At 65.5% G+C, this 27072-nt stretch overlaps 2 protein-coding genes across 13 annotated transcripts; one reads left to right on the forward strand and one right to left on the reverse strand.

Annotated features, from left to right (window-relative positions):
* Positions 1-1914: 1914 nt before the first annotated feature.
* On the reverse strand, positions 1915-10352 carry TMC8 (transmembrane channel like 8). Of its 6 annotated transcripts, XM_037064538.1 has the most exons (17): positions 10179-10352; positions 9891-9957; positions 9145-9400; positions 8874-9022; positions 8386-8535; positions 8020-8102; positions 7358-7494; positions 6899-7046; positions 6450-6620; positions 5993-6129; positions 4924-5047; positions 4205-4302; positions 3852-4035; positions 3567-3697; positions 3318-3476; positions 2841-2891; positions 1915-2415 (listed from the first exon to the last, which is right to left on the reverse strand). In XM_037064538.1, the coding sequence occupies exons 3-17, from the start codon at positions 9288-9290 to the stop codon at positions 2037-2039; spliced, it is 2247 nt and encodes a 748-aa protein (XP_036920433.1). In that variant the 5' UTR covers positions 9291-9400; positions 9891-9957; positions 10179-10352; the 3' UTR covers positions 1915-2036. The 6 variants fall into 6 exon arrangements, with proteins under 6 accessions (XP_036920433.1, XP_036920442.1, XP_036920425.1 ...); XM_037064547.1 differs by lacking the exon at positions 10179-10352 and having other exon boundaries at positions 3567-3625; positions 9891-9990; XM_037064530.1 differs by lacking the exon at positions 10179-10352 and having other exon boundaries at positions 9891-9988.
* TMC6 (transmembrane channel like 6) lies at positions 10014-25474 on the forward strand. 7 transcript variants are annotated; one of them, XM_037064499.1, is made up of 23 exons: positions 10014-10105; positions 11989-12060; positions 13689-13823; positions 13924-14103; positions 14254-14396; positions 14567-14662; positions 15017-15175; positions 16203-16308; positions 16423-16510; positions 16726-16983; positions 17280-17467; positions 18362-18506; positions 19726-19881; positions 20296-20447; positions 20544-20625; positions 20815-20912; positions 21547-21639; positions 21840-21915; positions 22635-22768; positions 22898-23074; positions 23185-23263; positions 24489-24556; positions 25153-25474. In XM_037064499.1, exons 4-23 carry the CDS (start codon positions 14060-14062, stop codon positions 25301-25303), a joined length of 2493 nt encoding a protein of 830 aa, XP_036920394.1. In that variant the 5' UTR covers positions 10014-10105; positions 11989-12060; positions 13689-13823; positions 13924-14059; the 3' UTR covers positions 25304-25474. The 7 variants fall into 7 exon arrangements, with proteins under 7 accessions (XP_036920394.1, XP_036920406.1, XP_036920402.1 ...); XM_037064511.1 differs by lacking the exon at positions 10014-10105 and adding an exon at positions 11207-11356; XM_037064507.1 differs by lacking the exon at positions 10014-10105 and adding an exon at positions 11562-11656.
* The last annotated feature ends 1598 nt before the right edge of the window (positions 25475-27072 follow it).

A 27072-nucleotide genomic window follows, 5' to 3' on the forward strand; every position in this document is an offset into this window, starting at 1 on the left:
CACCTGATAAGGAGGACTTCAGTTTGTTTATGTGATGAGTTTGAGGTAGCGGGGTTATCCTAGATTACTGGGGTGCACCCAATGTAATCACGAGGGTCCTTCCGAAGCCCCACACAGTGTGGGGGTGGTTTTGACATACACGCTGGAGGGCTGGGGGCTGGGGGGGTTGGACCCCTGTTAGAGGGGAAGGCAGGGGAAGCTCCTTGTACCCATCTCACGCTGGTCCACTCATGACTGCTGGGCGCCTGCTGGGCGCCTGTTAGGTGGCCGGTGCTGGGCTCAGCCCCCAAATTTAACCTCAGACTAGGTGAGGCGCCCGGTTAGCCCAGGAGTGTGTTCGAGCAGGTGCTGGGCTCAAGCAGCGCCCTTGAGCTCAGAGCGGGGAGGGACCACGCTCCAAGGGAGGGACAGGCACCCATCTGGACACTGTATAAGTGACTGCTTATTAAACCCTCACAGACACCCCCAGGTGGCTGAGGCCCAGGGCCTGCTGGCTGCCCAGCCCCCTGGCCTTCCCGCTCCCTCGCAGCTCCCAGGGAGGCTGGCCTGCTGCCCGGCTGGCCCTCCATGAATGTTTGCTGGAGAAGCATAAAGGGGACGGGGCAAGGACGCCGGTGGTTCATGCAGCGCTTCTCCCACTTGAGGGCCACCGCCACCCCTGGGACCCACCTGCTGGCTGCTCCCACTCCCCTTAAAGTTTCCGATTCAGGAGGCCACAGCGGGCCTGAGAACTTGCATTTCTGACAGGTTGGAGCCTGCGGCTGAAGTTGGCCTGAAGCTGCTGGATGGGAACCCCAGAACCCCGCTTTTGCCCTAAACTGAGAATTCACAGGTGTCCTTTCCCTGTGGGCCCTTCCTCGCCTGAGCCCAGAGCTGTTTCTCTCGTAGGCTCGTCGCCAGCCCTGGGACAGGGCCCAGCGTGTGTTGACAAGACTGATGGGTCTCATGGTGCCGGGTGAGTGTGAGAGGACAGGGACAGGAGGAGCTAACCAGCTGAGCCTTCAGTGACCATGTGAAGCTGCTGGCTTGAGGGCACTGGACAACCCCACTGGGATCCAGGCAGGCTCTGGGCCCCTAATGGAGGCGGGGGCTTTCCAAGCAGGTCTGGGGTTTGTCCTGACCCCCCTTCCCCTGCCGTGATCCTTTGGACCAGCAGTTCTCAGCCCTGGCTGCGGTAGATTCGGGGCAGGCTTTGGAAAGCCGATCCCTGGCTGCTGGTTCTGCCCAGATCCATCCCATCAGAGTTGCTGGCCAGGGCCCGCTTCTCACAGCTTCTCAGGCGCTCTCCCAGGCCGAAGTCCGTGGATTTAGAGCCGCTGCAGCCTCAGGCTTCACAAAGGAAGCTCCAGCAGGCTCAGAAACCACAAACCCAGCCGCGGTGGCACCCCTGTCCGGCCGCCTTCAGACCCTGGTGGCGCAGCCTCGCCCTCACCATTCCTCAGGGGGGGGCGCTCAACGGGGGGAGCACAGGGCAGTTGGGAGGGCAGGTTCTTCAGAGGGCATGGTCAGGGCTCCGGTTCCAGCTCCTGAGGGGTGGCCCTTTGCTAACATGGGGTTGCTGAGTTAGAATAAAGGGCGGTGAGGAGTCCTGTGAGGGAGGGGCTGCCTTCGGCCCCTGCTACTGATTCAGCTGAGCCAGGTAAGCCCCTGGGATCAGGGTGGAGAATGGCTGCTAGGGCCCATGCTGGTGCGGTGCAGCTCGGGAACTGGGTGCCGGGGTCCCCACCCATGCTGCGCCCCTAGCTGACAGCACCTCTGTGGGTCTCGCCTCCCTCAAGGCTGAAGAAGGGGCAGCAGGAGGCAGGGTGGGGTGGTGCACCTCGGCGCATCCGGGTGCGGGTCTGCTCTGTGGCCTGGTGGTCCCTCCCTGAAGGTGGGGACCCTTTAATTTTACAACAGCACTCCGGAAGGAGGTATATTTATAAACTGTATTTATAGGTTCTCATACTAATATGTTATGGACATTATAAGACAACAAAACAGAAAATTTAAAGAAATAAAAGTATAAACTACAAACACAAATTTCCATATTGTCTTCATGCTGCCCCTGGGTGTGTGAACCCGCTTTGGGGCGCCCACTGGGAGGCTGTGGTCACAGGGGGCAGGAGCGTGGGGCAAGGGGTACTCTGGGGTCGAGCTGAGGACTGCAGGTCGGGCCTCGGCCCTGCTGGGAAGAGGAATCTATGGGAAGAATCCGCGGGAGGGTGAGGGTCTGGGGGACCTGAGGCCCGGAGAGCCCGGGGAGCCCGGGGAGCCCGGGGAGCCCGGGGAGCCAGGGCACGGGAATCCGGGGCAGAAGGATCGCGGGCGTAAAGATCGAGAGAGAGGGGACTCAGGCCCCAGAGAGTCACCGAGGCCCGGCTCTGGCAGCAGCCGCGACAGGTCCTCCACCAGGTGCCACTTCTCCTGGACTTGCTGTAGGGGAGCGAACGGCCGGTTACGAGCCGCACGGCCCCCACGGGCAGGCCAGGCCTGGCGCCGTCAGCTTCCCAGCAGCAGCTGATCCAGGCCGCGGCCCGCAGCCCGCGTGAGGCCCCGCCCCAACGCAAGCCCCGCCCCTCAAGGGACTGAGTCCTCTGACCCACCTCCCATGCGGCCACGCCCCGTAAAGTGCCGTTCCCGCCCAAGAACGCCTCAAACCGGGTCCCGGCTCCGCCCTCAGCCACTCTCCCGTTAAACCGTGGTCCTCAAATTTAAGGCCACATTGCTTTGTCCGGCTCCTAGCTCAAGGCCACGCCCAGCCCGCCCCACTCCACCCTCCTCGCTGCTATTCCCAGCCTGAGTCCACACTTCCCGGACAGCGGACAGCGTGGCCTCTCCCAGGCCCAGCGGACACTCACCCATACCAGCTGCTTCCGGAGCCCCTGGATGGCCCTGGCCTTGGCCTGAGACTGGGAGACGCACACGGTCAGGACAAGGCTTTGGATAGAGGGAGATCCAAGGTCATCACTCTCTACTTTCTCCCTCCCCTCCCAAGGCTCTCAAAATCGCTTGCTGGGGTCCTCTCTTTGCCCCCCACTCCTCCCACCTGTGCCCAGCCCCTCTCCTCTGAACGACCACGACAAGGACCTCAGGTTTTCAGCGCGCACACCAGGCCCTGTGGCTCCCCGGTGGTCAGGGGAGGCCCCCAGTGGGCTGCTCGTGGGCACAGGGGGAACCCCCAGGCCCCTGTCTTGAGCCCTATGCTTCTATTCGGGGGGTCTGCCTTCCTAGGCTCCCCTCGTCTGGCTCTGGGATCCCACGAGACTGGCTGGCGGTGCCTGGGGAAGGACCCCCACTCCTAGGTACCCCCTCCCTTGCCCCCTCCTGAGACGCACCTGAGCAGGATGAGGAGGGGAAAGCTGAAGGCGTGGGAGCCCAGGTAGTGGAGGGCTTGCTGGCCAAGGGGTGGCAGCTGGAGGGCCACCAGCTCCGGGACCACCTGCCAGGGGGCCGAGTAGTTGGCGAAGAGGCCGCAGTCCCAGGAGGAGTGGATGCTGTGGAGAGTCGGTGAGAGGGGCCGTGGTCAGGGCCCCGGAGAGGAGCGGCCCGCCCGTCCCTCAGCCTCGGTCCCTCTCTCCCCTTACCTGCTGACCACATAGCCCAGGGGCACGGTGGCCAGAAGCAGGCCCAGGATGAGCACCAGTTGGAAGAAGAAGGTGGAGCTAGAGGCTCTGAACCGCCGAGGGGACGCCTTGGAGTTCCTCAGGAGGTTGTACTGGGGAGCGAGTGACAACAGTGGGGTCTGTCAGTAGCACCCAGGAGTCAGGCCCGGGGCAGGGTGCCTGGGGCGTGGGGGGCAGAGGCGGGAGGTGAGCCCCCTCCAGGGGCCGCCAGGGGCGCCCTGCTCCCCCCCAGCCTGTGAGCCGCACCTTCTTGATGTAGAAGGTGAGGAATATGAAGACGCTGTTGAGCAGGGGCAGCAGGGGGCAGAAGAAGAGGCCCATCCAGGTGACCGTCTGCCCCGCCACGATGTCCAGCACGTTCTTGGGCACCAGGAACTCCTCCCGGTCCAACCAGGCCCAGAACCGGCCTGAGAATCGCTCCACCAGCAGCCTGGGCGCAGGGAGGGGCATGTGGACCACGTCCATCAAGGCCACGGCGACGGACCGTCCCACACTCAGTCACAGGGACACACACATGTAGAGCCGCCCACCCTTGGCTGCAGCCACTGGCTGTCCCAGACGCACCCGGGTCACCCCCAGGAGGTCCCCACGGGGCTCACCTCCGGGGCAGACTGATGAGGAAGGTGAAGGCCACCATGAGCAGGAAGTTGAAGACGCTCAGCTTGTACAGCTCCTCCCCCACCAGGTTCTCCCAGCACTGGTGCAGAAGGGCCCCTGTCACTGCCCATGGTCCCAGCCACCCCTCACCCACTGCTGGGCAGGGGCCGTCTCTTTGGCCAGGAGCCTTGCTAAAACCTAATACTATTGCTACGTTAAAACCCGGGCCTCGCCCTGGCTGGTGTGGCTCAGTGGCTCACACCACAAAGCAAAAGGTTGCTAGTTCGATTCCCGGCCAGGGCACATGCAGGATTTTGTCCCTGGTGGGGGCCCCTACAAGAAGGCAACCAATCGATGTTTCTCTCACACATCTATGTTTCTCTCCCTGTCTTTCTTCATCCCTCCCCCTCTCTCTAAAGATGAATAAATAAAATCTTAAAAAATAAAAGAACAAAACAGCCTGGGCCTCAAGGGTAAGAATTACATGCGTGGGGAAACCCAATAGCCAGGGCTGCCACCGTGCAGCGTAGAGTGAGGCCAGTAGCGCCCCCTGGAGGTTTGCTGTGGTATGGAAAGCGCTACCCACAGCCTCTCACCAAAGTGAGACCTGGAGATGGACAAGCAGATCAAAGCGGGGAGGAGATCAAAGGCGCGTGGTGGGGGGTGGGGGGGGGGCAGAGAGACACTCAAAGGGACAGGCCCGGATGGAGCCACCAGCCACCTGGTAGTCACAGGCGTTGTAGCCGTAGGACTCACAGCTGGTCTTGTTTCCGCCGAGGCACAGAACGGTCTGGCCCAGCGAGAAGGAGAACATCCCCAAGCTGGCCAGCTTCAGCACCACGCACCTGGGGGCAGGGACCGGGTCAGGGCAGGGGCTCAGGTCTTCCCTGGGCCCAGCGCCCTCTAGAGCCAAAGGGTGTTCCCAGAATCCTGATCCCCAGAGGATTCATGGGAGAAGGGTTCTGTGTTTAAATCAGGGTGGGAGCCCTGCCCAGGCCAGCCATTCTTTCCCCAGGCCCTGCTTGGAGATTCACAGGCCTTCGTGGGCCTTTCATATCCTTATTGCTGGTGAGATCGTCCTTTCTCCCCTCTCCCGTTAACGTGCAGCCCAGCCACGTGACCTGGAGCACCGCAAACACGAGCGGGCACGCTCCTGAGGAACTTGAAGTGTGTGCTGGGTCATAGAGGGACACGGTTAACCCCACACCACCCAAAGCTGGTGCACGGCGGGCTGTTGGCTGTGGTCCTGCTGAGGGAGCTCGGGTTGGGGAGGGGGCCCACAGAGGGGCTGCGGGTCCACAGTGGGACCCTACCAGGGGTGGGGAGACAGCATGGGGGCTGAGGGGGGCTGGTGTTGGAGCCTGTACCCTGCAGGCGTGGGGAGCTGGGCCTTGGCCAAGGTGCTTGGTGCCTGTAAGCCTCAGTTTCCTCATCTGCCACATGAGATGAGGATGGTTCTGACTTCACAGGCCATACGTAGGGTTGTTGAGGTCTGGGGTGTAAGCCCTTGGGCACAGGGGAACTGTGTGCACCCCCGCTCCCGGTTTCCCTGCGTGTGTGAAGCGGCAACACAGCCACCGGCCGCTCTGAGAGGCTGGTGCTGGGCTTGCTCTGGGCGGAATGGCCCGGAGCGGCTCAGAGCGGGGCCCGGACAGTGCCTGTTCTGGAAGCACCTTCCCTCACCAGGAGACAACAACCAAGATGGGCAGCAGGACACAGCTCTTCACGTGCCTCCCTGCCTCCCCCCCCACACATGGGGTCCCGCCTGTCACCCCGAGGGTGGCACTCACCAGATAAGGGTGAGGTTGACCTCGGTGTTGGGGGAGTAGTTCCCCAGCTGGACCAGGAACACGAACAGCAGAGGACCAAGAAAGTTGACCAGGGAGATGACCCCGGGGGGCAGGTACTGGAGCAGCACGAACAGGGACTGGGGCAGCACAAACAGAATGGCCGGGGTGGGCGCCATGAGCTGGAGGCGCCCCGAGCTGGAGGCGCCCCGGCGGCTCCCCCACCCCGCCCCCCCTGCAGGCGACTCTGGGGCAGGCCCTGTGGCCGGAAGCCCACAGGCTCCAGCAGCATGGTGTTGAGAGATGGCCAGAGGGAGAGCCAGTGTGCTTGGGCCGTGAACTGGGGCAAACGGCTTTAACCTCTCTGAGTCTCAGTTTCCTCATCTGCAAAGTGGGACCAGCCCATCTCCTCCCACGGTTCTGTCCAGGATTAAATAAACACATGTCAGCGGCCTGGTACCTCCTTGTTGTCCTGAGAGTACTTGGTGGCCTGGAAGATGGCGCTGACGGCCCCGACCACCAGGAGCCCGATGAGCACGTTGACCCACAGGTAGCTGAGCAGGTGCCAGGCTCGCTGGGCCCGGGTCTGCTGCTGCATCAGCAGGAAGCGCTGCCCCTCCTCCAGCTCCACCTGCCGCGGGGGCGGAAACAGAGGCGGGCAGGGCTGGCCCGGGCTCGGTGGTGCACGGAAGGGGAGTGGTCAGCATTCGTGGGAGACAGGCTGCCAGGACAGAGGCCGGGCTTGGGTGCCACCGGGACGGGCCCGGGGTGGCGGCAGCTTTGGTCTAGTCCGCCCCTCTGCGCGCTGAGCAGGGGGGCGGGTGAGCGCGCCCACCTACACACCCATGCGGCCCACACACGGGTGCCCACACTCTCTCCCTCGCCCAGCACACGCACACTCGCACGCACCTTGAACTCATTGCTGATCTCATGCTTCTTGATGGTGACCGCGTCCTGCCCCCGGAGGCAGAAGTCCCAGGACGAGAAGACCTTGGCGCTGAGGGGGGACCTGTAGTCCTGGCCCAGGAACAGTTTCTGAGGCAGCCCCTTCACCATCCTGCAGGGACAGCAGGCCAGGGCCTGTGAGGGAAAGGCACCTCCCGCCCGCCAGCCGCAGCCTGGGCTGGAGTCTGGGGTGGGGCAGGAAGCCCCTGGCAGCCCTAGGGGCAGGCTCTGGCCTCAGCCGGGGTGGTCCCTGTCTCTGAGGTCTGCAGCTGGGGACACAGAGTTTGGGCCCTGGAAGCACCCACGAGCCTTACGCTGGACAGGAGCCGGGGCCTTCTTGCTACCTTGGGGGTGCCACGCCAAGGGAGGGGTTTACAGGGGAGCACCCAACCCACTGGGGGCAGAGGCAGGGCCCAGTCTCACCGCTGCAGTGTCCCGCAGAAGCAGAGGAGTAGGGAGGCCAGCGGGCTCAGCAGGTAGGCCAGGCGGATGCTGTAGGTGGAGCTACTCTCAGGCCCCGCCCGGTAGGCGCCGTAGAAGAGGTAGGTGTTGTTGAAGGCCTGGGGGTGCGAGTGTGGGCAGCTGAGCCGGAGGGCCCACTGGGCTGTGTGCTGTGCTTTTCACAGATTAACTCGCTGACTCTCGCTCTTGCAACAGCCCGTCGGGCAGGGAGTAACAGTGCCTGTGTACCAGAGGCTCAGAGGGGCCGGGGACCCGCCCGAGGCCGCAAGGTTTTGAAAGAGAGCGGACCAGAATACTGGAGCCTGAATCGTAGACACTCAGTGGCTTTCAGGGACAGCGTGGGGTGGTGCTTATCTCAGAGGCCTGGACACTTGTCCCGTCTTGTTCCTTGTCCTCCCACGCCAGCTGGGACCCGAGAGCGATGGACACGTGTCCCAAGGCCTGGCTTTGTGTGTGGTGGCCTCTCTCTGACCCCATCACTGGCCCAGCTAGCCTGTCTGGGTAAGACTATCTCCCTAAAAGCCAAAACGTCCTCGGAGAGGTTGGAGGTCTGCTTGGACTGAGGTCCCCTGAGGCCAGGTCCCTGGGTCCTCAGCCCATCCCCCAGGACAGAGCCCACTTACTCTGCCGGTTAAAATGTCCCAAAGCTGATCGTAGAAATAGAAAGCGCCCGTCTGGGGTTCGGGGCCACCAGGACACTGGAGGGCTGTGAAAGGGAAAGGGCCCCCAAGGCATTAGGGAGACCCTGCCCCTCCCCACTCCATGGCCCCCAACCCCGGGAGGGGTGGGGCGTGAGCGAGACTCTGAGACTGTGTCAGGAGGTGCTGCCGAGCAAAGGCCGGGCCAGTGGAGTCCAAGGGCTGGACCCGAGTGGGAGGACACCCAGGGCTGGGACACAGGGTCAGGGTCGTGCCCACACTCTGAGCCTTGGGCCAGCCCAGGGCGCAGACCGGTTCGGGTCACTGTGCCCCCGTGGGCCAGCCACTCACTGAAGTTAAGGGCGGGGCTTGGATCCGGGGGGCGGAGCCAGACCAGGGGCAGCAGCACGAAGCTGGAGGTCAGAAGCAGGGTTAGGAGGTTGAGCATCAGCAGGAACCGAAGGAACGTGAAATAGGACTGGATTCCGGTGCCAAAGAGGCCTGGGAGGGGAAGCACAGGGGGATCAGGGAGGCACTGAGCTCGGTCCCAGCGAGAATCCCTATCGGGGTCCTGGGACCCGCCCCCCCTCCCCGCCCCCCCGGTTTACCGGTCCCGTGCTGGAGGCCCCTCAAATAGTACCTCTGACAGCCACCAGGGGGTGCTGTCGCCCACCGAGGTTCGCCCCATCTCCCCTGTGTGGAGGGATGGGCGTGTGAGGATGGGGGGTTGACTGGTGGGAGCCGAGGGGAGCCGTAGCCAGCGGGATGCCCTCCTACCGTTTCTAAACCGGACACCGAGACCCCAGAGCGGGGAGGCGGCGGTGGGGCGCAGGTCTTACCTCCGATCTCGTAGAGGGCCCCCTCCCAGAGTCCAAAGCCCCGCGCCAGCCGCTGCGCTGCCTCCGCCAGGCGCCTTTCCGCAGCCGAGCGCCTTCGCTGCCACCGCTGCCAGCTCGAGGTCTGCGCCCCCTCGGGCTCCCGCAGCTGCCTGGGGTGGGGTGGGGACCGGTGCCCTGAGTCCCCCGTGAACACTCCGGCCCGCAGAGCAGCGCAACAGGGGGTTTCCACCCGGCCCTCCGCGCCCACCCGGCGGCACCCGGCGGCACCCACCGGACCAGGCGCCTGTCCACCATGGCGTAGGGCAGCGTCCGCACGGGCGCCCGCGAGCCTCGCAGCCGCTCCATCTCCTGCTCCCAGAGATCCTCGGCCCCGGGCTCGGGGGCTGCGCGGGCCTGTCCCGACCGCCGTCGCAGCATCTCACCGGGCCGTCCCCAGGAGGCACGCGGGACGCCTGTGGCCTAAGTCAAGGTCTCCAAGGTTTCCAAGGTCTCGGGCGTGGTGTGCCCAGACTCGAGGAGAAAGAATCCTGTTGGAAGAGATCTGGCCTCAGCCCCCTCTACCCGGTCCGCACCCCAAAGCAACACGGGGCCAGGGGCCTCAGTTTCCCCATCTGCCAAATGAGGACAAAGGCAGAGAGGGCAGGGAAAGAGGGGACCCTCAGGACGTGAGGCAGGGCACAGTGGGGCCAAGGCCCGCTCTGCCTGCCGCCCGTGGCAGCTGGCTTCCCTGGAGGCCGGTGGCCACGGGAAGTTCCCACACCTCTGCAGGTGCGGCTTCTCCCAGCAAGGAGCTCGGAAGCCGACCCCGTCTGACACCCAAGTTTCCGGGGCCTGGTACCCTGCAGCCTACCCCCTCCGGTTTTCTATCTTGTGCTTCCGCCCCCAGAACTGGGGGTCTGCTGGGTGCTCCCACCTGCCCCGATGACTGGGACCCCGGCTCCTGCCCCAAAAGCCACTGGACCTCCGTTCTCTCTGTCCCCTCACTTGGCCTCCACCCTCACTCTGCTCCCAGCTCACCTGCAGATGAGGGAACAGGTGACCAGAGGGGACCCCTTCAGAAAGGCTCCCTGCACTCCTGGCAGAGCTGTGAAGAGCCCAGGGCAGGGGGTCACATGACAGGAACCCAGGCTTCCACGGAGGTCCCGCCTCCACCCCCCACCTGCCCCAGTTTCCTCTGCTCCCCACTGAGGCCGAGGCTGGCACTTCCTGAAGATTCGGGGCTCAGGCTGCAGGTGAGCAGGCGGGCAGCTCAGACCCCCTGGGGCATGCTGGGCAGGGGCGGCCCTTCCCCTCCTCGAGTGGCACCTGGACCAGCCCAGGCAGCCCTAGGGGACCCCTGGTTCCTGCCGCTGCTGCTCCCCAGCCCCCAGGGACCAAGTGGCAGTTTGGAGTCACGCCAGCCCTGGTCCTCTGCCTTCCAGCCTGGGGAGCTGGGACCTGGCCTGGTCCGGCCTGGTGGGCAGCTGCCAGCGCAGGGCCGGGTTCTTATCTGCCGGTCGCCAGCGGCCCTGGCTTCGCTCGGAGGGCAGGGCAGGACAGTGACTTATAACGGGTGGGCCCCAGCACATCCGGCTGAGTTATTTCCTAACTTCCCACCTCCGTCTCCGTCCCCCTCTCCCAGGCCTTGGCCCAGCACTCTGGGTGGGCCCTGCTCCTGCTCTGGGTATTAAGAAATGTGAGAGGCACCCGGCCATGTCTCTCTCCTGGGGTCCCCCAGGCCCTGCCCGTCCCCCTCACTCCCTCCCCACCACCTTTAGGGCTCAGTTAGCTCATTGTCGGGCTCCAGCGGTTTTTCTGCCTTGCTGCCTGAGCCCCTCCTGGTTTTCCAAGTCCCCCTTCTATGCCAGGCCCCACGGTGGGGGCTGCTGCTGGGCCCCTGGAGGGTCAGAGAACTGGGGGAGAGGAGACCGATGGGCAGGTGTGCCTAGCAAGGGCTCGCTCAGTCCAGGCCCCTCAGAGGAGGTGATTTCCAGCTGGGTGTGCAGTCTTGCAGCACAAGGGAGTGGGGGTGGGGAGCAGCAGAGCAGAGTCTGCAGGGCAGGACTGGGCCCCCACGCTGAGATCCAGCCTGAGGTCAACCACCCGAGGACCACGGGGACGGCTGCAACCCTCTCTGCCCCAAGACCCCTGTCCCTCCGACTCTCCGATGGGCATCGTGTGTCTGCCTTCAGGCAGCCTGGCTTTGCTCACCCCTTCCTCCCGCTGGGGCCTCTCCTTCCCTTTCTTCCTGCTCTCCCTGGCCCTGCTCACCCCTCGTGGCTTCTCCTCGCCTGGGACAGGCCCTGCCACTGCCCCAACCCCACCCACTTCTCTAACCCACGGAGCCTGCCCACTGCCCTTCTCCAAGCCAGGCTTCTGGGCAGTCCCCAGGGGGGCAAGACTCGGGCTTGGGGGCAACACCTGGGAGCCGATGAAACGGTCAGCCTCATTTTCCTCTTCTGCAAACGAGGGACACCGGTGCTCATGCGCCTGGCTTGGGAGGGGTAACAGAAAACAGCCGTGGGGACCGTCCCTGTGTCTGTCTCCCCAGTCTCGCCCCCTCCCTCCCTGGCACGCAGGAAGTGCCACAAGTCTTGCCAATCAACAGCAGAAGCCCCGCCCAGATCTGGAGCTGGAGATAAGGGAGGCTCACCAGCCTCCGCCCCCCTCCAGCCCGGGGGCAGGGGCGGGGTGTGTGTGTGTGTGTGTCCCAGAAGGAAGGGGTCACCCAATCTAGCGTCACCAGCGCTGTGTCCCTGGGGCTCTGCAGCACCTGCTATTTCGATAATCACCCTGGGAAGTGGGTGGGTTTGCAATTATTGTGCCCATTTGAAATTTGGGAACACTGAGTCCTGTAGAAATGCGGGGCTCCACCCACAGATTGGAATAAACACAGACAGTCGGGGCTTCAGCCTGCCCAGACCTCAGGGTGGGGCTCAAGGAGGGGTCGAAATTGTCAGGGGGAGGGCGCAGTTGCCAGAGGAGCCCAGGGCAGGGGTGGGGTTCACCCTTGGGCCCAGCCGGGTCACGTGACGCCACCACGTGGACCCGGCTGGGCGGTGCAGCTCTCTCTGGCCCAGGTCCTTCCCTTGGCCCTGGGAGGCCCCTCCCCCTGACCCCGAGGTCCCTCCCCCAGGTGGTGGAAACCCAACTGCGGGACCCAGCAGCCCTGTCAGGGACAGGGCCCCTCTTCCCTGATGCCTCCCAGGTAAGTGCCCCTGATCTGGGGCTTGGGGGAGGTGCCCTCCTTCTCCCAGCCGCAGTGGTCCCTGGTGGCTGGGCTGTTCGAATTCCTTCGGGCCCCTGGGGCCTCGGGGTCACCAGCCAACCCCCCTCCCCACGTTATCTCCTCGGATTCGCCTGGGTGTCCGTCCTGACGTTTGACTTTCTCAGGAGGGGTGGGGGCCAGGGGACTGGAACCACCTGCCCATCCCAGCTGGCAGGCAACCCCCAGGAGGGGGTGATGGTGTGAGCCCGGGTCTGGTGGTGGAGGGGGCGAGGAGGCAAGGCTGCACAGGCCAGTACTGCCAGCAGGGAGTGGAGGGTGGTGGCCTGGGCCAAGGGGCTCCTGGGCTGATCAGGCCCTGGGTGAGGAGGCTCAGCCACTCTCCGCAGACTTGCTGCTGCGTTGGGGTTGCCAGAAAGGGCCCTGCCCCACCCCACCCACCTGGCTCAGGGCTCAGGAATGGTGGGCCCGGAAACTCACCAGACATGTGCCGACCTGAAATAGGCGCCAGGTACAGCCGGAAGTGAGTCCTGCAGGGTGCCCAGGTGGGCCCAGGAGAGACACATCCTCCGGTGGGGGGGGGGGAGGCAGTGGGGCCAGGCCGCAGCCCCTGACCACCTCCCGACTCCCTGTCCCTCCCACCCGCACAACCTGTGTGGAGAAGGGGTGTGTCTGGGTGCTGGTGGGTCAGGGCTTGGGAGAGTCGGTCTGCAGGATTCCAGCTCCAGGGACTGGACTGGGAAGCACCTGCGAGCACCCCTGCAGCGACTCTGCACCCCAGTCTGAACCCTCTCTGCTGGTTTCCCCAGGCTATGTATGTTCCCGCTGGAGCGGGGAAGGGGCTTAGGGTGCCTGGGGGCCTGGGCTCGGAGACTGGACGTCCTGGATGCCCCTAAGTGAGGGGCACGCAGTTGGGCACAGCCCTCGCAGGACCTGCTCTGCCTGGGCACGCAAGCCTCACCCAAGAAGTCCCCCTGGGCTTGAGCCAAATCTCCTGAGTGCTGAGTGCCAGGGAGTGGGGGTGCAAGGAGAGGGAGGAGGGGGCAGGTCTGACGTGATGGGGCAGGGCCCTGCAGGCCTCCGCTGGTGGCTGGGAGCTTGCTGTCCCGCCCCACTTCCACCGGGGGCGGGGTGAGGAGCCCAGACAAGGCTGCCCTGGTCCCAGTTGTCCCAGGGACGGCTGAGCCCTCTGCCCCGACAAAGGCAGACAAAGGCTGCCTGTTTCATGCCCCTCCCCCACCAGCTGACCAGCCCACTGGCCCTGGGTGGCCGGGTGGAGGGCCAGTCTCCAGAGAGCTGCCTGTGTTGCAGGCGGGGGTGCGGTGACTGCTGTGTGTGTGTGTGTGTGTGTGTGTGCACGCGCGCACACGCATGCTGGGGGAATGCTGGCTGGGTGGGGGCCGAGCTGGATGAGGCAGGTCATCCCATTGGGCCCGGGCTGGTGGGGCGGGTGATGGGTGAGGATTTCCTGTGAGAGGAAGTTCTGCAGGGTTGTGGGGAGGTCTCAGAGCTGCCCTGACCTTTCCCCTCAGGAGGGCAGTGTCCTTGGAGCAGAACCCTAGGGCTGGAGGGCTGTGCCCACAGCACCCCGCCCCTTCCCTATTTCCCAGGGCCCAGGACCTTCAAGCAAACCGGCGCAGACCACCCTTCCTTCCTCTGTCCCGCACTGCCCTGCACAACACGTGCGCCTCCCCCCGCTCTGCTCGTCCTGCGCTAGAAGGGGCCGTCCTTCAGTCCACTCTGGCGTGAGTTCATTTGGGGGCACTCACTTGACCTCGTAGTTTTTGTGGATGGGGGCAGGGCAGGGGCTGGGGCAGCCTGGGCAGTGAGCAGCCCCTCCCACAGTCCCCAGGGAGCCAAGGCCAAGGGCAGGGCAGCCCTCTCATCTCCTCCGCTGGGCAGCAGGAGGCTTCCGAGGCTGCGGGCAGCCAGGCGGGCAGCCAGGCGCTGAGCTGCTGCGGGCGAGGCGTGGGCAGCAGACATGGCCTTTGTCCTCGATGTCTCTGAGACCCCAGAGGACCAGGGGTAAGTGCTCTGGGACTGTGGGGTTGTCGGCAGGGACGTACGGTCCACAGGAGAGGCTGTCTGGACCATGGCCTTTGGGAAGGGGCAGGCTGTCAGGGCGAGGACTGGTCAGCCCAAGCTGGGCCTCCCACCTCCTGCTTCTCACGCCAGCAGCCGGGAGCCCAGCCCCTACGACGAGAGCGAAGTCCATCACTCCTTCCACCAGCTCATCCTGGAGCAGAGCGAGAGGGCGGCCGAGGAGGGACTGGAGCTGCAGCTCCTGGGCCCGGGGGCCGGGACCCCGGGGGCTGCAGGTGAGCCCACCGGCCGAGCCTGCCAGCTGGCCCGTGCTGGCCGGGCTCTAAGCCCCCTCAGCCTCTCGGATACCCCACCTGGCAGCCTGGCAAGTGGGGGCGGGGGTGGAGGAGGGGAACAGCTGGTGGGCAGCATCTCTAGGCTCTGGACAAGTCCTTCTGCTTGCTAGGCAGTGACCGCCAGGCCCTCCTGGGGCCCGAGGGCGCAGCTACCCACAGTGCGGCCACACTCCGCATCTTGGCCAGCATGCCCAGTCGCACCATTGGTGAGTGAGTGGGACCCTGTGCCCTCAGTCCTGGTGTTGACCCCAGCCCCCGCTCCCCAGGCCCAGCCCAGTTCTCCAGGGGACCTGTGTCCCTAAGGGCCAGGCCCTTTTGGCTCCTGCCCCACCCCGTCTGTGGCAGGCGGAGGCCCAGCGCAGTCCCATGCAGCCTCCGTCCTTGTAAAAACGACTGCAGAGTCGTCAGAGGGACAAAAATAGGCTGCTGGGAACCCAGCAGGGCCTGAGGTCTCTCATAAAAGGACTTTCCTGGGTGCTGGGAGGGGCGGGGCGGCACCGCTTTCCTGTGAGAGTGGGTGTCCAGGCCAGGCCAGCGCTGACCTGCCGGGGCCTCTGCAGGTCGCAGCCACGGCGCCATCATCTCCCGGTACTACCACCGCACGGTGCAGCTGCGGCGGCGAGCCAGCCGGCCGCCGCTCGGCGACCTGGGGCACGCAGCCCGGCCCAGCCTCCGCCTGTACGACCTGGAGCTGGACTCCATGGCCCTTGAGGAGGAGGGTGAGTGAGGGGGGCAGATCGGGCTGGCCAGGGTGTGGGCTAGGGGCAGCAGACCCAGGGACCACTGCCCCCGCCGTGTGCTCACGGAGTTGGGGCTGTGTGCCTGCCGCTGGGGCAGAGACGTGGGGGCCTTTCCGGCTGCAAAGGGTTTGGCCCTGGCTGGCAGAGCCCAGAAACACTGTTCACGCACCCCTCAGCGTCTGGTGAGCTCTGGGCTGTGTGATGCAGCTGGTGGTCTGCCCAGCGTGTTTCACTGAATTGCCCCAAAGCCACGGAGAAGCAGGCAGTCAAGGCTCAGATAAGGGCAACAGAGGGAAGGCCATCTTCCAGGAGAGCATTGTGAAACTGTCTAGCCTAGAGGGATCCAGGGAAGCTTCCTGGAGGAGGTGACACTGGAGTACAGGGGGCGTGTGCAAGGGCCCTGAAGTGGGGACGTGCCTGGCTGTGCCCTGTGGACTCTGACCTCCCCAGGCCTTGGGCACTTCCTTGGGGACTTGCCCCTGTTTCTGCCCTGTGCACCCAAGGGTTCAGCTGGGGAGGACAGAGCAGTGTAGGGTGGTCAGGGTTCTACAGTCAGGGGGAACGTTCCAGTTTTACTCTGCAGACCAGGCCAGGTGCCATTTCTTACCTGTAACACTGGGGTTGAAGTAGCCCCCCACCCCCACGGTGGGAGGTGAGGGGAGTGAGCACCCCAGTTCTCATGCAAGATCTGCTGGCCCTGCCCCCTCTTCTCCTCCAAGGACAGGGATGGGGTTGGGACCCCAGGGCTGCTGATCGGGGTGGGCGGGGCTCAGGTCAGTGGTGGTCAGAGTGAGGCGCTTGTAGGGGGCCAGGAGGAAGGTGTGGGTCCAGAAGAGGGGGTGTTGGGAGGATGTCGAGAACTTAACAAAGGGGGTTTGTGGGGTGGTGTGTGAGGCAGGTGGGTAGGGGCCTGGGGTGGGGCGGGCAGCAGGCGGGCCCGCCTGGGAAGGAGGGAGGGAGGCTTTTTCGGGGCAACCAACAGGGCTTCCCGGTTCTGTTCCGGCAGAGAAGCGGGCCCTCCTGGTGAAGGAGCTGCAGGGCCTGACTCTGGCCCAGCAGGACCACATGCTCCGAAGCATGCCCCTCGGCCTGGCTGAGAAACGCCGCCTACGGTCAGTGCCCGCCCCTCCTGGCTGGCGAGAAGGGCCCTGAGCCTGTCGGGTGGGGGGTGGTCCCCAGGATTAGCTCCTGTCCCCATTCAGGCCCGATGCTACCTCTGTCCGCAGAGAGGAGACCCGGACCCCGAGGGGCAAGCGGCGGGGCCGTCCCAGGTTGCCTCCCTGCTGCAGCCGGCTTCCACACGCTCGCGTTCTGGTAGGAGCCCCCAGGCTGGGCTGCCGCTGGGGCTGGGGCTGGGGCTGGGTGGCCCGGGGGCTGGGGGTGGCCACCTGTCCTGCCTGTGGGGTGCCCTGGCCTCAGCCTAGCTCTGGCGCCCGCGTGGCCCCAGCCCTGGCAGCGCCCCCACCCCCACTGCCCCTGCACCTCCACTCTGGCCCGACCCTGCCTCATCTCCGTGGCTGTCCCCGCAGGCCTTGCACCACCTGGGGCTCGGGCTGCTGTCGGGGCTCCGAAGCCTGGCCCCGTGGCACTACACCCTGAAGCAGATCGGGGGCCAGTTCGGCTCCAGCGTGCTGTCCTACTTCCTGTTCCTCAAGACCCTGCTGGCCTTCAACGTGCTGCTGCTGCTCCCCCTGCTGGCCTTCGTCGTAGGCGTGCAGGCCGCCTTCCCGCCGGCGCCCCCGGGCCCCGTCCCCACCTTCACCGGCCTGGAGCTTCTCACTGGTGGGGTGAGGGCTTGGTGGGGCGGGGCGCCCTCCTGTCCCAGCCTCCCCTGGGGGGACCCCATCCTCACCCAGCACCATGACTCCTGGTGGGCCACAGTCAGCTCCCCGTGTTGTCCCACGTCGGTGGGGCCTGGGAAGACCAGGACGGCTTCCACCTCTGTCTGCCTCCGTGTGGTCCTTGCTGGCCCTGCTCTGGCCGGCCCCCTTGGACACCCACCCTCCGCCCCTTGAAGTCTGAGGGGGCGTCAGGTGTGGGGAAGGGGGGGAGTCCCTGATGTGCCCGGGCCTCCTCCCCGCAGGGCCGCTTCACTGACACTGTCATGTACTACGGCTACTACAGTAACGCCACCCTGAACCGGCTGTGCGCCAGCCCACTGGACGGCCAGTGTGCTCCTGAGGCGGCCAGCCTGCCCTACAACATGCCCCTGGCCTACCTCTTCACCGTGGGCGCCGCCTTCTTTATCACCTGCATTACCCTGGTGTACAGGTGATGGCCCTCCCCTGTGCGCCTGACTCTTAGCACCATTGCTTTATCCACCCCTCCGTCACTCACCCGTCCGTCACTCATCCATCCATCCATCCACCCATCCACCCACCCATCCATCCACCCATCCATCCACCCGTCCATCACTCATCCATCCATCCACCCGTCCATCACTCCATCCATCCATCTGTCTACCCATCTATCATTATATTACCCGTCACTCCATTCTTTCACTTATCCAGCTACCCACACATTCAACCACCCACCCACCCATGGACCTCCCTCCCACACTCGCATTCACCACCCATCCACCCCATAAGCATTCTCTGTGCTTAGTTCGGGGCAAGAAGGTAGATGCGCCTGGTGCCTGCCCTTAAGGAGCTCGCCCTCTGGGGGAGAAGGCTTGCCAGGGAGGAGGCTTGGGTGTCTGGCCAGGAGTGGGGCACACACCCAAGGGAACACGGGGGCAGGAGTCAGGCTGGCTTCCTAGGAGAGGTGGTGCTTGCCCCAGAGGGGGCAGTTAAATAAGAACGGGCAGGGAAGAAGAGGGGGAAGGCACACCGGGGATTGGGAGAGGCAGCGTAAAGGCCCTGAGGTGAGCAGCGTCTCCTTCAGCCATGTCCGACCAGGAGCGGCCGGCCTGTCAGTGGGGAATGGAGCTGGACCCCTCTTCCAGCCGCTGTGGCTGGTGGGCACCACCTTTGGACGGGGCTGACTTGGAGTCGCCCAAGGCCCCCACCCGGAGGCCAGGGGCTGGGCTGGAGGGGTGGGGCAGTGGCTGGCTGGGCCAGGGCCAGCAGGGCTCCTCCCAGGGGGCGGTGGGATCTGGCTTTGGTCTCCCCGGCCCCTGCCCCCTTGCCCTCACGGTCGGCCGGGCCCCGGCTCTGTGTGCCACAGCATGTCCCGCTCCTTCGGGGAGAGCTACCGGGTCGGCAGTGCCTCGGGGGCCCACGCTGTCACTGTCTTCTGCTCCTGGGACCACAAGGTGACTCAGAGAAGGGCCTCCCGCCTCCAACGTGACAACATCCGCACACAGCTGAAGGTGAGCCTGCGCAAGGGCCAGGGCCCCGCCCACTCGGCTTCCGTGACTGACGTGCGGGCCCTTCAGGGCCGGAGAGCCAGAGAGGTGCAGTGTGCGGGCTGCACGTGGGGTGTGGGGGTCTCGCCTCGCCCTCAGTGACCTGGCTTCCCAGTCCCAGAGACTCGAGTGAGCACTCAGATCCTCGAGGGTTTGTCCCTGTCCACGCCCCTCATTTGGGTCTGCCTGGCAGCTGTTAGTGACCCCGGCCCTCAGACACNCCCGATCGGGGCACCAGTCCCAGCCCACTCGGCTTCCGAGACTGACGTGCGGGCCCTTCAGGGCCGGAGAGCCAGAGAGGTGCAGTGTGCGGGCTGCACGTGGGGTGTGGGGGTCTCGCCTCGCCCTCAGTGACCTGGCTTCCCAGTCCCAGAGACTCGAGTGAGCACTCAGATCCTCGAGGGTTTGTCCCTGTCCACGCCCCTCATTTGGGTCTGCCTGGCAGCTGTTAGTGACCCCGGCCCTCAGACACGCAGGAGCCAAGTCAGCGCGAAATTCTGCCCCAGTGGGCTTTGGTGGGCGTGCGCACTCAGGGGCGACCTGTGACAGCAGCCTGCCCTGTGTCCTGTGGGGACTCAGTGTGTTCACCCCCCAACCCTGGCTCTGGGCTGCAGAACCAGGGGCTGGCACTCCAGAGGGGGAGGGTTAGGTTTGTTCTGGGGCCCCCGTGTCCGTGTCCTCAGTCCCCAGCCAGAACAGGCCGAGGGGCCCCTGCTGGGCCACACTCCCAGCTCATCACAGTAGCCCAGGGCCACCAACCGGGCTACGATCATCCGGTGGAGGAGACTGAGGCAGAGAGGTCCAGGCCCTTGCCCAAGGCCCAGGGTGACAGGGCGGCCAAGCTGGAAACTTTGCTGCCTTTCTGGGGCTTGTGCTGCAGGACTGGCGTTGGGGGGGCTCCCATGGGGGCCCCCCGCATCACAAGCAGCAGGGCAGCTCTGGAGGTGGGAGAGGGTGGGGTTGGCCTCACGATGCAACAGGAGCTCCGGATGGGGAGGCAGGGGGAGCCACAGGGTGGGTGGGGACCGAGGGCAGGGCTCAGCCTTGGGTCTGAGGTGTGTGCTCTCTTCGTGGAGATGGGGCCCGCAGAGCTGGGGGGGGGCAAGTACTGGTTTGGGGGGAGGAGGGCCCCGCACGTGTACACACTCCCCAGCGCCCCTCCATGCCGACCCCCGTCCCGCAGGAGCTGCTGGCCGAGTGGCAGCTGCAGCGCGGCCCCCGGGGCGTGTGTGGGCGGCTGCGCCGGGCGGTGGTGCTGGCGCTTGTGTGGCTGCTGTGTCTGGGGACCACGCTCGGGTGCACCGTGGCCGTCTATGCCTTCTCCGAGCTCACGATCCAGGTGCCGGGACAGGGCGGGTGGGCCCCGGGGCTCTGGCCGTGGGACCAGAGTCCTGCTGGCTTCAGACCCAGTCGCCAGCGACCGCCAGCCGCACAGCCCCCACCCCCACCCCCAGGGCCTCCTTTCTCTCGCCCTCCTCACGCCCTTCCCCATTTTCTTTCCTCTTGTTTTCTCGTCTGCTGGTCTGACTTTTCTTTTTCCGACGCCTGTCATCCACCCCCCTTCCTGTGTGGTTTCAACAGGGGGCCCGGGGTAGATGTATCTTGGGGGAAGTGCAGCCTGCCCGTCCCACCCCCTCCTTCCGCTGCGGGACCCCGCCCCACAGCCCCGCCCCCCCAGGCCACCAGGGGACCCGGCCCCTGCCCATGGATGGGGCGCCTGCGGTGACCACCGCCCCTCCCTCTGCCCCGGCAGAGCCCGGTGTCTGCGGAGAGAGAGGGGGCGCTGCTGGGCCTGCCCTTCGTGGTCGGCCTCCTCAACCTGGCGGCGCCCTACCTGTACCGTGGGCTGGCGGTCCTGGAGCGGCAGGACTCCCCTGTGATGGAGGTGTACGTGGCCATCTGCAGGTAAGTGGCCCGCTGGGGCGGGCGGGGCTTCCCGGGGTGCGCCTTCCGCCCCCCAGGCACCCCTCCCTCAGCGTGCGGGCCCCTCGCCCTCCGCAGGAACCTCATCCTCAAGATGGTCGTCTTGGGGATTCTTTGCTACCACTGGCTGGGCCGCAGGGTGGGCGCCCTGAAGGACCAGGTGAGCGGGGGTCTGGGCCGCTAGGGGAGTGACGGGCTGCCCCGGTCCGGGGGAGGGGCGGGTGCGGGGGAGGGGGTGCACTGCGGCGCTGCTTCCCAGCCCTCCCGGGCTGGGTCTGCAGGCGGGCTGGGTGGGCCAGCGGGCAGGTGGGGACGCCTGGAGCCCCAGGGCTGAGCCTGTCGCTCGCAGTGCTGGGAGAACTTCGTGGGCCAAGAGCTGTACCGCCTCGTGGTGACGGACTTCCTCTTCACGCTGCTGGACACGCTCTTCGGGGAGCTGGTGTGGAGGTGAGAGGCCCCGCCCCTGGCTCCTGGGGCGCCCCCCCAGGCGCCCATCCTCACCTGCGCAGCAGGGCGGGGGGGGGGGGCGGCCCTGGGAGGTTCTCTGGCCTCTGATCTCCCCGCCGAGGGCCGGACGTCTCCACCCTAGACAGCTTTCAGGAAAGACGGTGAACCCCGGAAACACGGGTGGGGTGTAACCTATGTTTAGGTGGGAAGGAGAGCAGGCAGACGGCGAGGCGCGCCGCAGCCTCAGGACAGTGCGCCGGGGGAAGGGCAGGGAGGGGCCGACATTCCCAAGTGCTTCTCTGGCCGTGGGGCAGGCGCTCCTCTTTCCTCCCTTTTGCGTTTTCGTGGAGAACACGTGAACGTGGTAATACCGCAGATGTGCAACACGTGACCCCAGGTGTGCGTGTTTATGCCTGGGGGGCATCTGCTCATACTCAGAAAAAGGACAGAGATGAAGCCAGCTGGGGGCTCGGAGCCCCTCAGGGCAGGGACCCCGAAGTGCCCTGTCCCCTGGACACGGGCCGGGTGTCCATGGCGTGCGGCTCACCCCCCGGGTGCCCTCTTCCAGGGGTAGGGACGGGGTCGGTCCCTGGTATCGGCCCCGCTGGGTGACCCGGCATCTCCTCTGCCCCAGGCTCATCTCTGAGAAGCAGCTCAGGAGGGGGAAGCCTGAGTTCGACATCGCCCGGAACGTTCTGGAGCTGATCTACGGGCAGACCCTGACCTGGTGAGCATCTTCCACTCCCCTCCACTGTACCCCTGGGGGAGCGGCCCCTTTGCCTTTGGGCCCACGGCAAGGCCCAGCCCTGACCTGGGGTGGCCTGGGCCCTGACCCCTCCCCTCCCAGGGCACCCAGTCTGCGGCCGGTTTCTCCCACCCGCCGGGCCCTGGCCCCTGGCCCGCAGCTCTCCCTCCTCACTTCCCTAGGCTGGGGGTCCTCTTCTCGCCCCTGCTGCCCGCCGTGCAGGTCGTCAAGCTATTGCTGCTCTTCTATGTCAAGAAGGTAGAGGTGCTGGGTGCTGGGAGGGTGGTGGGCCGGGGGGTGTGGGCTGCCTGGTGGGCGGCTTGGCCAGCAGCCTCAGAGCCCTGGGACTTGGGGCCGTTCCCCTGACCCACGTGGTACGGGGCTGGCAGCCTGGAGCCACTCTTCGGGGTCATTGCCATGGCCCCCTCCCCCAGCATCACTGCCTTTGGCAGGCTGGGCAGCGCCCACCGGGCCCGTGGCCATGACTGGGTGCCACGTGCCTGGCTTAGGGCCAGGCAGCCAGGGGTCGCTCCGAGCCCCAGGCCCACTGGCAGTGGGAAGTGGCCTCGGTCCTGTGTCCTCGGGCGGGAGTGCTTGGTGGCGGGAACAGGCCATTCGCCCTGGCCCTCCATTTCTTTATCTGAGCAGTGGGGACAGCGCCCCGGGGGGGGGACGGCTGGAGATGGCATTTATAAAATGCCGGCCCAGCAGAGACGTTGGATCCGTGGAGGTGGCTGTTAGTGCCAGCCCTTCCGAGTACCAATGACCCTGGGCAAGCCACCCCCATGTACCTCGGTCTCCCCTCTGTAAACAGGGGGTGTGGCTGGTCCCTCCTGACCCTCGGGCTGAGATTTCAGTGTTTGCCTCTCTGTCGCCCACCCTGTCCTGGCTCCCACTCAGGCCTCCCCACTCTTCCCTCGGGGTCCTGGGGAAGGGAGTGTGGCAGGGTGGTGGCAGAACGCAGCCTTTGTCCCCAGACCAGCCTGATGGCCAACTGCCAGGCACCCCGCAGGCCCTGGCTGGCGTCTCACATGAGCACCGTCTTCATCTCACTGCTCTGCTTCCCCTCCTTCCTGGGCGCCGCCATCTTCCTCTGCTACGCCATCTGGCAGTGAGTGGGCGCTGGCCTCGGGGCTGGTGGGGTGCCCCCAGGGTGTAGGGAGGTGCAGTGGCCACGGTTCGGGGTGACGGGGAGGCTGCCTCTGCCTGGCCCACGGCTCAGGCCACCCTTGTCCCGCAGGGTGAAGCCCTCGAGCCTCTGTGGGCCCTTCCGGACCCTGGACACCATGTATGAGGCCGGCAAGGTGTGGGTGCACCGCCTGGAGAGGGCAGGCCCCAGGGTCTCCTGGCTGTCCTGGGTCCACCGGTACCTGGTGGAAAACACCTTCCCCGTGTACCTGGTGTCGGCTCTTCTGCTGTGAGTGCGTTCAGGGGGCGGGCCCCCCCCCCGCAGCACCCCCCCCTCGCCCCCGGCTCCCGCAGGGGCCCAGCCTGACCACTGGCTGTATCCCGGCCCGTCCCCGGCAGGGCCATGATCTACCTCAACATCCAGGTGGTGAAGGGCCAGCGGAAGGTCATCTGCCTCCTCAAGGAGCAGATCAGCAACGTGAGTGCTCCTCCCACTGTCCCCACCCAGGCCCCCAACCTGGGCTGTCGAGAGCATTTGGTTGCCAGGCAGATTATGCCATTTAACACGATGGGGTTTGCACTAAGCGGAGGGGTAGACAGGGGGCAGCCGGGCCCTGGGCCCGGAGCACCCCGCTCTGGCCGGCCGCACAGGAGGAACGACGTGTTTTGGGGTGGGGCCCCGCGCACCTGCGGACAGTCTCCGTGAGGATTTCTGAGACCCTGCAAGTGGCTTTGGGACCGCCCGGGGACCCAGGTGGGAACCCGGACACTGTTCAGCACTCTCATCTTGCAAATGGTTAAAAGAGGGTCAGGATCAAGCCATCCTTATTAAGCACGGGGCAGTTTGCCATAGAAGAGGGAGAGGCAGGTGGACCAGAAAGCGGGGAAGCCCCTGTCCTGGCAGCCCCGTCTCCGTCAGCCCCGTCCCCGCCTGGTCCTTGGCCAGCGAGTCACCGCGCTCACACGAAGCTGGACCGTGGCCTTGCACCCCCGCCCCTCCTGCCCAGACTGGGCTGGCCGCTCAGTGGGGCAGCAGGTCCCTGCTGTTCATGTTCAGCTATGAAAAGAGCCCCAGGTTCTCCCACGCCGGTCCCCAGGCCCGGCCGGCTGCCTTTGCAGCTGGGAGGCTGTGGCCCAAGGGGCGCAGCGGCCTCCGGGAGGCGGAGGGGCAGAGTTCTGTCCTGGGGCTTCCGGGAGGACCTAGCCCCGCCGACACCTCGCTCCGAACCCAGTGAGGCCTGTTTTGGACTCCCAACCTCCAGGACGAAAGGGGACGGGCTTGTGCTGTTTTCAGCCACTAGGAGTTCGCAGCAGTTGGTTGGAGTGACAGCAGGGACCCGCACAAGCCCCTTGACTCAGACGTTCTCACGCCCATTATACACGTAGAGAGGGCAGGTCTGCACGGGCAGCACTGGCAAGGGGGCCGGTCTTAGATTAAGTGAGGCTGCCTCTGGGCCCGCACTGCGCAGCGGGCCCCCCCGTCCCTTTCACCTTGGCCCCTGGGAAGCCTAGACATGCAGACACCCACTGCCCGGCGCTAGGTTGTTCCCATGTCGGTGCCTCTTTGCCTCTTCTTTAAACTTCTTTTGCCTGCGACGCTGCACACTCCTCGGAGTGTCCTCAGGGGCCATCTGGAACAGGGTGGTTCAGGGTACGAGGACAGCTCTCCTGATCTCTTACCTTTTGTGTTCCGGTGTTTCCAGGAGGGGGAGGACAAAATCTTCTTAATCAACAAGCTTCACTCTGTCTGCGAGCGGAAGGAGAGGGGCAGGTGAGGGCCACCGAGCAGGCAGGGCCACTCGGTGTGAGTGGGGCGGGGGGCAGCGACAAGCGGCGGGGCGCCGGGCATCGCCCCCTGCGGTGGCTGCTGGCTCCCTGGGTGGCGCTCTGCCCGCCTGCCCCACTCGCCTCGCCAGGTGGGGCAGGGAAAACCAGAAGGGAAAGCACAGTGTGCAGGGACGGGGGTGGGGCTGGGCCCGTGCCCTTCCCTCCTCTCTTCCCCACCCCCTCCCCTTCTCTGTAAGTTGGGGGGCAGCCGAGGTGGCCGTCCGAGTTGCCCTGGCCCCCGTTCTCCCTGGGGGCCGCACCTGGAGGTTCAGCCTTGGTGGCCCGGGGGCCCGCCTCTCACCCTTCATCTCCGTCACTTGTGCTAAAAGCCCAGGGGAAGCGAGATGAGTTCAGACTCTTTCCTCCTGCCTAGACAGACAGACAGACTTGGCCAGGGGGCGGGGCTCACGTCTGCAGGACCAACATCCTGTCCTTGGTCAAGCCCTTCACTTCTCAACTCTGGGAGGAGACTCTGGGTGTCCTGCCTCGGCCAGGCTCCCGGGGACTCAGCAGCCGCTGGCTGACTTCCCTTTCTGGCAGGGCTGGTAGAACCCAGGCGGCTGTGACGCCCCCGGCCCTGGATGCAGACAATTGGGACCCCTGGCAGGACAGCGCAGCGCCCAGCAGCCCTCCCTCTGCTCACCGGCTCGGCTCGGCTCCCACAGCTCTGCAGACGGAGACACCAACCTGAGACTGTGCTGGCCTCTGGTGACCCCTCTGGGACACGAAGGGCCAGGTGACAGGACTCTGCAGCCTGTGCCAGGCTGGAGCTGAAGAGTCCACAGTGGGGCTGGGGCGCCCCCAGGGGACCACACCCTGCCTGGTACTCTATTTATTCTGATTAAACATGTTTTGCAAGATGCGCCTATCTCATGGGAGCCTGTGTTTGTGCCTGGGTGGGCCTGCTCAGGTGTGTCCAGGTGTGTGTGGCCTGCCTCCCACTGCCTTAGGGACTGCGTGTGGCCCCTTCAACTCCTCCCCCTCCTGGCTCTTTGAGGCTCCTCTCTTGCCACACAAGGGCCCTCAGCAGCCTCATCCAGTGCCCAGGTTCTCTGTGGGGCGACTCCACAGGCTGGGCTGTTTCAATAGCGACAAACTGGGCTGCGGCATTCAGCACAGGGCGCCCTCTGCTGGCCAAGCGCCAGATGGCAAGACCGATGCATCCCAGCTTGAGCACCCCCTGATCAGAGAGAGCCTTGGGGGGTGACCCAAGCCTGCAGGAACAACCGTGGGGGGTGCGTGTCCAGGGTGATGGAGCCAGCAGCGGGGAAGCTTTCGTGGTTATTGGGGTGGAGGTACATGTAGGGAGGGGCTGGGGGTGACATTTCATTCGAAAAAGCTGTGGGGAGAGGTGCCACCCAGGCAGAGGGGCAGCCAGGGCCCAGGCTGGGGCAGGAGGGGCGGACACAGGTCCCACCAGGCTGACTGAGGAGCCTGCGGCATGCTGTGTGCCCAGGGGTCACAGCCGCCGGGCCCCACAGCTGCAGGAGCTGCGGTGAAGGCCCCAGGGTGAGTGAGGCACTGCACCACCCTTCTCAGGCAGGTCGCAGGCTGGGCCCCTTCTCAGCACAGTCCCCTGGAGGTGCTCCACGTCCGGCACACTTCCAGGCACATGCCATGTGTCGATGCAGCCCGAGGCTCCCCCGGCGGCAGCCCGACCCCTGTAGGCAGGGGACGGCACCCTCAGTGTGCCTGACACGTCAGGATCCTGGCGTGTGGCCGGTCCTTAGGGACCCCTGCAAGCAGTGGGCACCGGGCGGGCGGTCCGGAGAGAGCATGGCCGACCTCAGGTCTCTGGGCCAAACCTGGCCAGACGCCTCCCCCCAGTGATGACCACCTGGTGACCACTTCCAGGCAGGCATGGTGTCACTGTCAGTTACCACCCACGGGGACAGGCCTGCCCGGGAAGTGACGCCCACTACTTCCTGCAGCGCTACTCAAGGTGCCCCTGTGCTGGGAACTTTGCATCTCGTTTGAGTGACCTTAAGGAGACAACCTCTCCTGACAGGGTGGCCCTCGGCCAATCACCTGAAAGACGGAGCAAAACTGCATCTTCCGGAGGAATTCTGCCTCGGGTGCTGAGTGTGGGAGAGGCAGCCCTAGGGGCCCCGACTGAAGGATGGCCGAGCGGCCCCTGGGCCTGGGCTCTGACCCTTAGGAGCCGGTGGAACACAGGCCACAGCCCCCACACGGGGCTCAGCACCGTGCACGGTGCAGGTTTGCTACAAGAGCCAAACCCAAGGGCTTGCTATACTTGCCAAATGAGACCAAGTGAACCCTGGCGGGGGGGTGGGTGGGGGGGGGAGGGGGCGGCGTTTCAATGTGGGGAGGTTGACAGCTGTTAGGGCCTGGTGACAGAATCCCTCCTGCTGCTTGCCCTTGGCTGCCCATGGAACTGAGCAGGGAGCCTGGGGGTTCTAGAGAATGTCCAAGTGGCCCCAACACGGGGAGGAGCAGCGC

The sequence above is a fragment of the Sturnira hondurensis genome, unplaced genomic scaffold (assembly GCF_014824575.4).
Source record: "Sturnira hondurensis isolate 20B ecotype Veracruz unplaced genomic scaffold, ASM1482457v3 Scaffold0001221, whole genome shotgun sequence".
NCBI lineage: Eukaryota > Metazoa > Chordata > Mammalia > Chiroptera > Phyllostomidae > Sturnira > Sturnira hondurensis.

Coding starts and splice junctions, on each gene's coding strand:
- TMC6 (XM_037064499.1), top strand. CDS start 14,060: ATGGCCTTTGTCCTCGATGTCTCTGAGACCCCAGAGGACCAGGG. Junction 18,507..19,725: donor ACATCCGCACACAGCTGAAG/GTGAGCCTGCGC, acceptor CCCGTCCCGCAG/GAGCTGCTGGCCGAGTGGCA. Junction 20,448..20,543: donor GTGTACGTGGCCATCTGCAG/GTAAGTGGCCCG, acceptor CGCCCTCCGCAG/GAACCTCATCCTCAAGATGG.
- TMC8 (XM_037064538.1), bottom strand. CDS start 9,290: ATGCTGCGACGGCGGTCGGGACAGGCCCGCGCAGCCCCCGAGCCCGGG. Junction 4,303..4,923: donor ACAACGCCTGTGACTACCAG/GTGGCTGGTGGC, acceptor CTTCTGCACCAG/TGCTGGGAGAACCTGGTGGG. Junction 3,698..3,851: donor TCACCTTCTACATCAAGAAG/GTGCGGCTCACA, acceptor CTCGCTCCCCAG/TACAACCTCCTGAGGAACTC.